The sequence below is a fragment of the Bos grunniens genome, chromosome 3 (assembly GCF_055505025.1).
Source record: "Bos grunniens cultivar Pamir isolate PY7600 chromosome 3, Bosgru_T2T1.0, whole genome shotgun sequence".
Lineage (NCBI taxonomy): Eukaryota > Metazoa > Chordata > Mammalia > Artiodactyla > Bovidae > Bos > Bos grunniens.
Window position 1 is genome coordinate 7,706,024 of NC_141167.1, and position 12,521 is coordinate 7,718,544.

At 43.7% G+C, this 12,521-nt stretch overlaps 1 protein-coding gene across 5 annotated transcripts in view; it reads right to left on the reverse strand.

Moving 5' to 3' along the window:
* Window positions 1-3,838: 3,838 nt before the first annotated feature.
* TRPM8 (transient receptor potential cation channel subfamily M member 8) overlaps window positions 3,839-12,521 on the reverse strand; it is a 92,246-nt gene continuing 83,563 nt past the window's right edge. For 4 of the 5 annotated variants that reach the window (XM_086376956.1, XM_086376952.1, XM_086376975.1 and 1 more), the window contains 2 exons: window positions 9,561-9,653; window positions 3,839-6,528 (listed from right to left, as the gene is read on the reverse strand). In XM_086376956.1, coding sequence (XP_086233082.1) covers window positions 9,603-9,653 — 51 coding nt within the window. In that variant the 3' untranslated portion in view covers window positions 3,839-6,528; window positions 9,561-9,602. The remainder of the gene's footprint in view (window positions 6,529-9,560; window positions 9,654-12,521) is intronic. The other variant, XM_086377006.1, reaches the window with a different exon arrangement.

Here is a 12,521-nt window from a genome sequence, read left to right on the forward strand (position 1 = left end):
AACTTACCTCACTTAACCCTCCCACCTCTCTGAAGGGAAGGAGGTCATTTTACACATGAGTAAATTGAGGCACTGGATCACTGAAAAAGCAAGAGAGTTCCAGAAAAACATCTATTTCTGCTTTATTGACTATGCCAAAGCCTTTGACTGTGGATCACAATAAACTGTGGAAAATTATGAAGGAGATGGAAATACCAGACCACCTGACCTGCCTCTTGAGAAACCTATATGCAGGTCAGGAAGCAACAGTTAGAACTAGACATGGAACAACAGACTGGTTCCAAATAGGAAAAGGAGTACATCAAGGCTGTATATTGTCACCCTGCTTATTTAACTTATATGCAGAGTACATCATGAGAAACACTGGGCTGGAGGAAGCACAAGCTGGAACCAAGATTGCCAGGAGAAATATCAATAACCTCAGATATCCAAATAACACCGCCCTTATGGCAGAAAGTGAAGAAGAACTAAAGAGCCTCTTGATGAAAGTGAAAGAGGAGAGTGAAAAAATTGGCTTAAAGTTCAACATTCAGAAAACTTAGATCACGGCATCCAGTCCCATCACTTCATGGCAAATAGATGGGGGATTTTATTTTTGGGGGCTCCAAAATCACTGCAGATGGTGATTGCAGCCATGAAATCAAAAGACGCTTACTCCTTGGAAGGAAAGTTATGACCAACCTAGACAGCAAATTAAAAAGCAGAGACATTACTTTGCCAACAAAGGTCCGTCTAGTCAAGCTATGGCTTTTCCAGTGGTCATGTATGGATGTGAGAGTTGGACTATAAAGAATGCTGAGCACAGAAGAATTGATGCTTTTGAACTCTGGTGTTGGAGAAGACTCTTGAGCACCCCTTGGACTGCAAGGAGATCCAAACAGTCCATCCTAAGGATATCAGTCCTGAGTGTTCATTGGAAGGACTGATGTTGAAGCTGAAACTCCAATACTTTGGCCACTTAATGCGAAGAGCTGATGGATTTGCAAAGACCCTGATGCTGGGAAAGATTGAGGGCAGGAGGAGAAGGGGATGACAGCAGATGAGATGGTTGGATGGCATCACCAACTCAATGGACATGGGTTTGGGTGGACTCCGGGAGTTGGTGATGGATAGGGACACCTGGTGTGCTGCAGTTCACGGGGTCGCAAAGAGTCGGACACGACTGAGCGACTGAACTGAACTGAAATTGAGGCACAGAAAACTTAAGTAACCTTCCCAAAGTCACACAGCCAGAAAGCAGTGAAGCTAGGATTCATAGCCAGGTAAATGTGTCCCAGATTTCTGTTCCCTAGTAAACGATCCATTGAGGCACATAGCAAAACCACAGAAGCCGTGTGGCTTTCCTGGGATATAGGATACTGGATGGTCAGTGGTAAGAAACAGGCTGGGAGGAAGACACAGCATTTGACTCAGACCAGGAGAGCTACATGGACAGCTGTTCCTGGAGGTTGGGGACTAGGCCAGGAGGTCACATCGTGTGTCTGCAGAGGTGGGTGGGGGCCAGGGTGCCCCAGTCATAAGCTCCCTTTTTGGGATTTGGGCAGGAATTCAGTGGGGAACCATTGGAGACTCATGAGCGGGGCACGGGATGCTCAGTGGGGAGTGTCAGGAAGATGACTCTCAGGCAGGGCCAAGGATCGGGAGGAGGGGGTGCTGTGAGGGAGACACATAGAAGGATGTTGCAGTGGCCCAGCGTGACGCGAGCCCGTGGGTGGCTCCAGGTGTGATATGGTCCCTGCACGTGTTCTCTGTCTGCTTCCATGATTCCTTCCTGGTTTGTATTTCTTTCCTGATGATTGGTACCATCATAAAGAGGCGCTCCCAAGAACAACACCCTACACACCCCTTAATACACCCCTCCTGGCCTTCGTCTTTCTTCTCTGTCCCCATCTCAATAACCCTGTCACAATCCACCCCACCTCCAACAACTTCAAACATCTCAGCCCTGCTGGTGAACAGCAGTCAGTGACTAGCTTTAGCTACTTGGGTCTTGCTGTCTACCCCAGGGAGCTTCTCAAGGCATTTCTTTGATACAAACACAGAGGGATTTAGGGGAAGCCAGTCTCCTCCATCTGCCGAAAGATCAGGTGTCTCTTGGACCCTTCACCCCACACAGTCCCTCCTGGGTCCACACTCATGGCCTTTGCACTCAGCTTACTGCCTGCAGCATCATGCATGCATGCATGCTTAGTCATTCAGTCATGTCTGACTCTTTGCAACCTCATGGAATGTAGCCCACCAGGCTCCTCTGTCCATGGAATTCTCCACAAGAATACTGGAGTGGGTAGTCATTTCCTACTCCAGGGGACCTTCTTGACCCAAGGATCAAACCCAGGTCTCCTGCATTGGCAGGTGGATTCTTTGCCACTGAGCCACCAGGAAGCTTTCACTTTTCACTTTCATGCATTGGAGAAGGAAATGGCAACCCCCTCCAGTGTTCTTGCCTGGAGAATCCCAGGGATGGGGGAGCCTGGTGGGCTGCCGTCTGCGGGGTCGCACAGAGTCGGACACAACTGAAGTGACTTAGCAGCAGCAGCAGCAGCAGCACCAGGAAGCATCAAGTCCCTGTTTATCTTAAATCAATCTTGTCTCCCTGGTGGCTCAGACAGTAAAGCATTTGCCTGCAATGCAGGAGACCTGGGTTTGATCCCTGGGTCGGGAAGATCCCCTGGAGAAGAAAATGGCAATCCACTCCAGTATTCTTGCCTGGAAAATTCCATGGACAGAGGAGCCTGGTGGGCTACAGTCCTTGGGATCTCAAAGAGTCTGACACAACTGAGCGACTTCACTTTCATCTCCTTTAATGGATTGTAAGATGGTGGAGAGCAGGGCCTCCTGTTCCTTTCTTATTTTGATTTTTTTTTATTTTATTCTTAATCCCCAGGAAGTATTCACAGTGGGCACTTACTGACAACACATTGCACATTATGAGAAAAATAAGGGAAACTGCTCCTAGTCAAACAAGACTTCTGTAGGCGGAAAAACATTGATTAAAAATTTGAGGCTATAAATGAGCCCATGGAGTCCCAAAGCCCCAGCTTGATCCTAAACTATGGCTCAGAAACAACAACCAAGGTCTGACGGATGAGTGGGACAGGCCACTGAAGGCCGTTTTGCCCTCATGTTTTCCGTCTTCAGGAGAATTGAGACCTGTCCAGTCTATGTGTGCCTGGGTGGGGGTGGGTCAGAGAAGCAATGGGATGCTTGTGTCCAAAACCCGGCCCCAGCTCAGTGGAGGGCCTGACTCCTAAGACGTTTCTTTTTGAGGTGGAGGCTGTGGGCAGAGGCTGTGTCCATAACGACCACCGAGTCCAGTCCACCACATGGACCACGAAGGGGAGGGGCAGCGGAGGGAGACACACTCCCCAGTTGTGTCTGGAACCAAGGTGGCTTTGGAGGACTCTGCCTTCAGCAAGGAAACGGGGTCTGGGCCCCAGCCTCCATCAGCACGTGGGGCTGTGGACATAAGGTACCATCTTGGCCCCAAGACAGATCCTGAGCCCACAGGAGACCCTGTAAGCTCAGAAACAGCCACACATATCTAAAGGGTGGTGACCTAGCAGGGTGTCTCCAAGTCACAGAAGCTGGAGACCCTGGTGGTGTAGACGGGTGCCCAACCGGGGGCACCAAAAAGCGACCATGGATCCAAACCTGGCCCTGATGGCAAGAATCAGAACCATGGGGGACAGCCTTCTGCTTGCATGCGATCAGAATGCTCGAGTTATCTGCTTATCAAAGTCAGCTCATGTAACTCTGCGAGTCAGATCCCCACAGAAATAAATCTGAAGGGAGGGACTGTATTTTTTTCCACTCTCAAAAGAATGACAAAGGCAACCCATGACATTTCCTCCTCATTTAATTCAACACAGTCAATTGAACCAAGCCGCAAGGCTAACAGCAGCCGTGTACACACGCCCAGGACACCTTCAATACCAGATACAAAGACAGCACCTTTGGTTAGAGGTGCAGCTAAGACACTGCTGTTGTCATGAACTGCACCGAAACAAGGACTTGTCCTGCACAGAGACCACGGAGAGGAACCACATGAAAACCTCCGCCAGGCCGGCCGAGCTGGAAGCACCGGGCAGCTCCCCCAAGTGGACTCCGAGCATCATTCAAGTTCTCTGTCATTAGCATCAACGGAGCAGTTGCTTTTACTCACGATGTTGATGTGCACACGGCCTATTTCTTACACTAACAAAAGCATAGTCTGTGAAAACGTGAACACAGGGACAAGCACATTTAAGGAGATCAGCCAAGAGTTATGCTAAGTTTCATCTTCTAGGAGGTTTTCAAGTTACTGATTTTATTCACATTCACCATCTGAATTGAGGACAAAAGGTTGGGATGGTTGTCATTCTCTACGTGGTCTTATGGACAGGGCCAAATACTTTGTTGTTTTTTTTTTCCAGTCACTATGGCGATAACACAAGCCTCATCTTGGTGGATTCAGAAAAGGCAGTTCTTCTAGTTGCCATGGTGAAACAAAAACAAAATTCTCTCGCTAACAGAGAAAACTTGAAAATTCCATTCATCGACAATTTTTGTCAAGTAAATTTTATTCCACCTTTCAGAATCCAAAACCATGAATTGATCATCCCCACCACTAAGATTCCTTGTCAGGTCATTAAAGAGGTTTAGGTAAAAAGACACCTTTTATTTGTGTTCATTCCCTACAAACATCATGAATGTTGTGAGGAGTCATTTTAACTACTGCCCAGACAAAACAGAAAAACATTTTTTTGGTTCATGCTTTTGTAGTTTTTCTAATGAGTTAATCATTTAATAGCTTCCTTCTAAGATTTTCTTCTTTAGCCACTGAGTACATTCTATTCAAAGTGGAAAAACTAATCACGGATGTTTAAATAACTTTATGCACTTCTTTTGTGCAAAGATAACACCACTTCCAGACAAAGCTGGGAGTACAGGCGTTCAATAACATAATACCTTGAATTCTATACCAATGCCCTCACCTCTATAATACTGAAATAAGTATACTGGTTTCTTCCTAAACTAAGGATTAGATGCAATATTTTATCTTAGGAGTTCTAGGTTCTGTATCGTGTTAATAATTCCCATTTGCTAAACATTTCTGAAAAAGCCTTATAAATAGTTTGATAAGACTTATATTGAAGGCGGGAGGAGAAGGGGACGACAGAGGATGAGATGGTTGGATGGCATCATCGACTCAATGTACATGAATTTGAGTAAACTCTGGGAATTGGTGGTGGACAGGGAGGCCTGGCGTGCTGCGACCATGGGGTCGCAAAGAGTTGGACACAACTGAGCAACTGAACTGAACTGATATCAAGCTAACAATTCCTATTTGCTAAACATTTCTGTAAAAAACCTTATAAATACTTTGTTAAGAAGTACATATTCCTGGGAATCTAGCCATGGGAAATTTTCCCATCTGTGGAAAAAGATTCATACGCATAGATGCTCACCCCATTGGCCAACAAGAAACCACCTTCAATGACCAACGTAGCAGAAATCATTAGAGACTGAACAGCAAGCAAGTGTTAATGTAAAGTTTAAGACCCTGTATATAAAGAGTACATCTTGGATAAAATATTAAGTGAAAAAGCTTATGTAAAATCTATATGCTGACTTTATATAAAATTTTAAAAGAGACATAAAACATGCATAGGAAAAAAAAAAAAGCAGACCTGAAAAAACACTCTGACTTGTTAGCAGTGATTATCTTCAGATAGTGAGACTGTTTATATTTTCTACTTTCCTCATAGTCTATGTTTTGTATAATACCCAGGAATTTCCTATCATACCCATGAATTATTTATAATGGGAAAATAATAAGCAAGGGGACACTCAGTGAAAACAAAACCAGATGCGCCTCTGGGGAGGTCATCTTCAGGTGTCTTTTCGCACTGCTAGGAAGGGGGTACTTCCGTCAAGTGGGGTTCCTGGGGCACGTGCAGGAAGACGATGCTTTATCACCTGCTTTAATGATTAAAATCGTAGAGAGCAATGATGAGAGTTTCTCCTGAAAAAAACCAGAGTGCTCTAGCTGTAGCACGTCTTAGAATCTGACCTGACTGCAGAAACGTTTAACACTGTGACAGCTAAGTAGTCACATAATACAAAAAAAAAGGAAACAAAAGAGAATCAGTTGAAGACAGAGTAAGGATCCAGGAGAGAAAGCAAGACCAGGTTGCTATTCCTAGGAGAGACGTTCCCTAACATGCATGGGTCCAAGGAGGACAAGAGGAGGAAACGGGAGAACACCGGGCAGCTCAGAGCATCCACAGGGGGCTCTGGCCCCGGAGACGCGGAGAGCAACAGGGCGGCCTGGGGGAAGCAGGAAATGTTCTTCCTTTATATCCGCCTTCTTGAGTGAAATCGGGGACACATTTTATCCTCAGACTGAGCACACTGGAGTGATTAAAGCCATCAAGGTGCACCCAGGGGCCTGAACAATTCTCGCTTAGTCAGGAACACAGCTGTTGTCAAGATGCAACTGTTCAGCAGGATCCCTTGAATCTTCTCCATGCAGACGTCTGATGCGACCTGTGAAAACAAAGGGAGAGCATTGCCTTAAGAGCCATCTCCCTCTTCTGTTCTCAGGACAGTGTTGGCTCCAAAACACACTGGCAACATACTGACAGAGGGCCTAAGTGCCTAAAGCAGGCACTGAGACGTTGCTTTTCAGTACTGGAGCGAGTACATGACCATTTTTCCTCCCTTAAAGAGGTGAGTTCTGACCACTTTGCCAATGTAAACAAAATGACTATAGTTAAGACTCAACTCAAAGATAAGCTTTGCGTCCCAGAAAGCTTTCAAGTGCCCTATTTGTTAACTGATTTCTGCACAAGGATGAGTTGATAATAACATTAAGAACTGCAATAATGTACCGAAGAGATGAGCTGGAGTTTAAGTGCGGCCAACACAAGAACCGATGGATGATTATGGAGGGACCAAACAATTTCTGGTACCCAAAGGAAGTACCCCCTACCCCACCTTCACTCCATCTTGTCCTCAGGGAAGGTGTAAGGGTACAAGCAAACAAATGGCTTTCTCTCACCCTGCTTCTTACTTCTTTTCCATTTTAGCATGGGAGGAAGAAATATTTATACCCAAACATCTCATCCCAAGTTACTGGATCAAAGGCTGATTCAAGATGGAGAGCCCCGATGGGCAAACTGATAAAGACTTGTCCCCAGGTGTCCCCTTCTGCCCTGCCTTCACTGGTGCCCAGCTTACACCCGCTTGAGTTGGCATTCCCTTCCTTGCCCCTACTACTAGGAAAGATATCCTCACCTCTCTAGAGAAAGCAGTATCATAAAGACACTACAATAATAATATTTCAGCCCCATGTGCCAGTGGGGAGAGGTAAGAGAGAGGGGCAGGATATGGGGAGGGGCGTAAGAGGTACAAACTCTTGGTAGAAAATAAGCTACACGGATATATTATACAACACGGGGAATGTAGCCAACATTTATAAGAACTATAAGTAGAGTTAACGTTTAAAGAATTAACCTTTAAAATTGCAAATCACTATACTGTACACTTATAACATATAATATTTTATAGCAACAATACTTCAATTTAAAAAATCAAAAAATATATATTTTAGCAGCATGTAGGTGGTTGCCCATAAAATTACATTTTCTGCGAACTTCTTAAGGACATGCCAGACAGACGACATCAAAAAAAGAAAATGGATCTTCTACCCAGAAGTAAAAAGTATACCAACAAACTGCACATGCCAAGCACACTGTTTCTAAAGATATCTGTGGTTAAGACTATCTTGGGCCTCTGTGTTCTCATGCTCTTCTCATCCCCAGGCTCACAGATGCCCACATGGACATGAAGTAATGTCCTTCTCCCCATTCATGTTCATTCACCAATGAATTAACTCCCCCTACCTTAAAAAAAATTAAGTCTAAGCAAAGAGCAGGTTGCTAAGAAACCAGTCTGTGCGCTCATTTTCCTCATAGTCAACACTTTTGGGAAAAAAAAAAAAAGAGATGAGATTAGAGCTTTAAGAGGTGGATGAGTACATCTTTTCTGATTATTACACCTCTATGGATTTTTTAATCATTTTGAATTGTTTCATCACCTCCTAATTGCTTTTTCTATGGCTCAGCTCATAAACAAAATAACAAATGCTTCAAAACTCGAATTATAATTTACTGTAAAGTATGATGCTGTGTTCGTGAAGTGCCACGATGGAAGAGCTGAAATGCGTTCTTCCTAAATGTACAAGGTTTGTTTTCTTGAGCAACTTGCGAGGCTATCCCTGCTTCCACACAAAATAAATATGCAAATAAAATATGCGCCAATCTTGCCCTTACAAAATCTTCCAGGATAGAGGGCTTAGAATACGATCTGTAATTGTCAGAACCCAAGGAAAAGTGTTGAGTGACCAGATAAACCAAATGGGTCCTAATACAGTTACCCTTATAACACAGCCACTCTGTGAATAGAAATTCTGCTGTGAGAGGATTTATGCAAAGGTAGAAATCAGAGTCTGAGCCTCAGCGCTTAGAAGATGCTCAGTAAACATGAAGGGAAAGAGGGAAGGTGGAAGGGAGCCTTCATTGTGTTTCCATTCCGTGCAATTCACTTTCTCAAAAAAATTCTAATCAAATGGAATGCTCATAGCTGTTTCCTCCTAGCTCTACGACTCCCTAACAACATTGTTAACATTTGGTTTCAGCATTTGGACAGGTAATGAGAAAACTTAAAGTAAATGCTCAGATCATGGTGCAAAGCCTTGGGCTCAATTTTGCCAGTTAACTGAATTACATTTTTATTGTGCAAATGAGCTATTGCTAAAAACCTTGAAAGTGAAAGAAAGCGTTAGTGGCTCAGTCAACTCTTTGTGATCCCATGGACTGTAACCTGCCAGGCTCCTCTATCCATGGAATTCTCCAAGGAAGAATCCTGGAGTGGGTAGCCATTCCCTTCTCCAGGGCATCTTCCTGACCCAGGGTCTCCCAACATTGCAGGGAGATTCTTTACCTGTCTGAATTATCAGGGAAGCCCCCCAAATCTTAAAAGGTTTACTAAAACATTTTTGGTAGTAAGATGTGATCAACATGCATTTGTTGAGAGAAAATAAGCCAACCAAAAGACCCAGACATCTGTGTATCCCCTACAGCAATAATCATCAATGATGCACCATGAGAATGAGGTACATATTTGAAGCACAGATCTGTAAAGACACTCATGATCTAGAGTTAAGTTAAAAAAAAAAAAAGGCCAACTCTTTGAATAGTCTGATCTTGATTCAATTAATGTCAAAATAGCTGTACAATTTGCAAGTTTTTTTTTAAAGTTTCAAAAGGATGCTATCAGTGCTCACCTTGGACCAGGGAACAGTCTTGGAGTGTGGGCATGAGGGGGAGTTATGGGAGGTGGGTTTCTACCTGTATCCTTTCTATATCCCTTGATTGTTTTTTTTACACCAGTGTTATTTTGCAAATCTGATCACATGTGAAAATAAAAGAACTGAGAAAATATCATGATTTTGAATTAGTCTCAAAATATGTAAATTTTCAGATCAAAAAAAGAAGAAAGCTATTAAAATGACTTACCTTGCTAGAATTAAATTTTTCTCCATCAGAGTCCATGCGGTTTTATTTGATTTTATTAGCAATCTCTTTCAGAATACCTTTGAGGTCATTAAGCTTGGAAAGGAGAAAACAGAACCAGTCTTTAGATCAATTTTCCAACTTAAATTTTAAATCATGATTCTAAGGCTTTTCCATGAAACAGATTAACCATACATGAAATAAGAAGTATGGCCCATGCCTGGAGTACGGCAGAATATCAGACAGGTGATATTTCAGAGCTTGTTCACTACAGACTTTCTGAAATCAAATCACTAGCAGATAAGCATTAGCACCAATTAGGATTAGTTTTTGCTACTGTTGTTGTTTAGTCACTAAGTCATGCCCGACTCCTTTGCGACCCCATGGCCTGTAGGCCACCAGGCTTCTCTGTGGGATTTTCCAGGCAAGAATACTGGAGCGGGTTGCCATTCCCTTCTCCAGGGGATCTTCCCAAACCAGGGATCCAACCTGTGTCTCCTGCACTACAGGCAGATTCTTTACCGCCGAGTCATCAGGGAAGCACGAATCTTAATCACTAGTGATTCCCACACAGAAATGAGAGGTTTTTAACAACACAGAAATAATATATAACCTATATACAGATACAAATTTACACATGTAAGTCATAATGTTATATGTAACTAATACCAATAAATGATATCAATAAAGCTTTGCTTTGATAAGAGTATAACACTAATGAAAATAATATAACATTAATCAAGTTTTTGCAAATAAAGTGTCTCCCCTCACCAAAAACACAGTAAAAAAAGCTAAACAAATTTAGGTAAAAGGCATGATAAAATTATTTTCAATACATGCATATTTCACAAGTTTTTACACAAGATACATGAAGATGATAAAGATCACTTCAAATTACAAGCCATATTGTTACACTTGATAAAAGCTATAGACATAAAGCAATCTCTGTACAGTTGGTTTCCAACGTGCTAAATCACTCACTCAAGGAAAACTCTCAGTTTAACTATGGCTTCTTTCCAGTATTAACCTCATAATTTAACTGTGAGGTTAGAAAAGGACAAAAAGAAACCATGAGGGCTACCTAAAATAAAGAAGGCATAGTAAGATTCCTACTTACAGATTTAAGGTTAAGGAATGACTTTGTTTTCTGGTGTAAGAATGAGATGGAGTTTTTGTTTTTGTTTTTTTTTACTGGAGGGCTTTGGAGAAATCTCTATATTTGTTGCAGTAAAAGGACTTCAATACACTGTTTAGTATGGTTTACACTGTGGAAAATTCTGAAAGAGATGGGAATACCAGACCATCTGACCTGCCTCTTGAGAAACCTATATGCAGGTCAGGAAGCAACAGTTAGAACTGGACATGGAACAACAGACTGGTTCCAAATAGGAAAAGGAGTATGTCAAGGCTATATATTGTCACCCTGCTTATTTAACTTCTATGCAGAGTTCATCATGAGAAACGCTGGGCTGGAAGAAACACAAGCTGGAATCAAGACTGCCAGGAGAAATATCAATAACCTCAGATATGCAGATGATACCACCCTTATGGCAGAAAGTGAAGAGGAGCTAAAAAGCCTCTTGATGAAAGTGAAAGAGGAGACTGAAAAAGTTGGCTTAAAGCTCAACATTCAGAAAATGAAGATCATGGCATCTGGTCCCATCACTTCATGGGAAATAGATGGGGAAATAGTGGAAACAGTGTCAGACTTTATTTTGGGGGGCTCCAAAATCACTGCAGATGGTGACTGCAGCCATGAAATTAAAAGACGCTTACTCCTTGGAAGAAAAGTTATGGCCAACATAGATAGCATATTCAAAAGCAGAGACATTACTTTGCCAACAAAGGTCCGTCTAGTCAAGGCTATGGTTTTTCCTGTGGTCATGTATGGATGTGAGAGTTGGACTGTGAAGAAAGCTGAGCACCAAAGAATTGATGCTTTTGAACTGTGGTGTTGGAGAAGACTCTTGAGAGCCCCTTGGACTGCAAGGAGATCCAACCAGTCCATTCTAAAGGAGATCAGCCCTAGGTGTTCTTTGGAAGGAATGATGCTAAAGCTGAAACTCCAGTACTTTGGCCACCTCATGCCTACACATGAGTTGACTCATTGGAAAAGACTCTGATGCTGGGAGGGATTGGGGGCAGGAGGAAAAGGGGACGCCAGAGGATGAGATGCCTGGATGGCATCACCGACTCAATGGACGTGAGTTTGAGTGAACTCCAGAAGTTGGTGATGGACAGGGAGGCCTGGCGTGCTGCAATTCATGGTGTCGCAAAGGGTCGGACACAACTGAGTGACTGAACTGAACTGAACTGAACTGAAGACATTAAGAGCTTGCTCAAGAAACAAGTGGCCAGCCCTAAAATTCTCTTTGGATATGAAGGAGAATCTTTTTGTTGTTCAGAGGAGAAGGCACAGAGGATGGGGGAGGAGATAAAAGGGAGAGAGGGTGGCGACAGGACTAGAGAGGGGAGAAAGTGAAAGTGAAAGTGAAGTCGCTCAGTTGTGTCCGACTCTTCGAGACCCCATGGACTGTAGCCTACCAGGCTCCTCCGTCCATGAGATTTTCCAGGCCAGAATGCTGGAGTGGATTGCCATTTCCTTCTCCAGGGGGTCTTCCCAACCCAGGAATCGAACCCAGGTCTCCCACATTGCAGGCAGACGGTTTACTGTCTGAGCCACCAGGGGAGCCCCAAGAGAGGGGAGAGAGGCAGTGAAGTCCATGGGTGGGGCCGAGGGCTCTGTGTTGTATGGTTTATGGTTTCCCAGGGATCTGCCTGCTGCTGCTGCTGCTAAGTCACTGTAGTCGTGTCCAACTCTGTACGACCCCATAGACAGCAGCCCACCAGGCTCCTCCGTCCCTGGGATTCTCCAGGCAAGAACACTGGAGGGATCTGCCTAAATTCTACCAAAACCTGAAAAATGCAGCGTGTGGGGGACTTCTTATAAGAGCCACAAAGAGG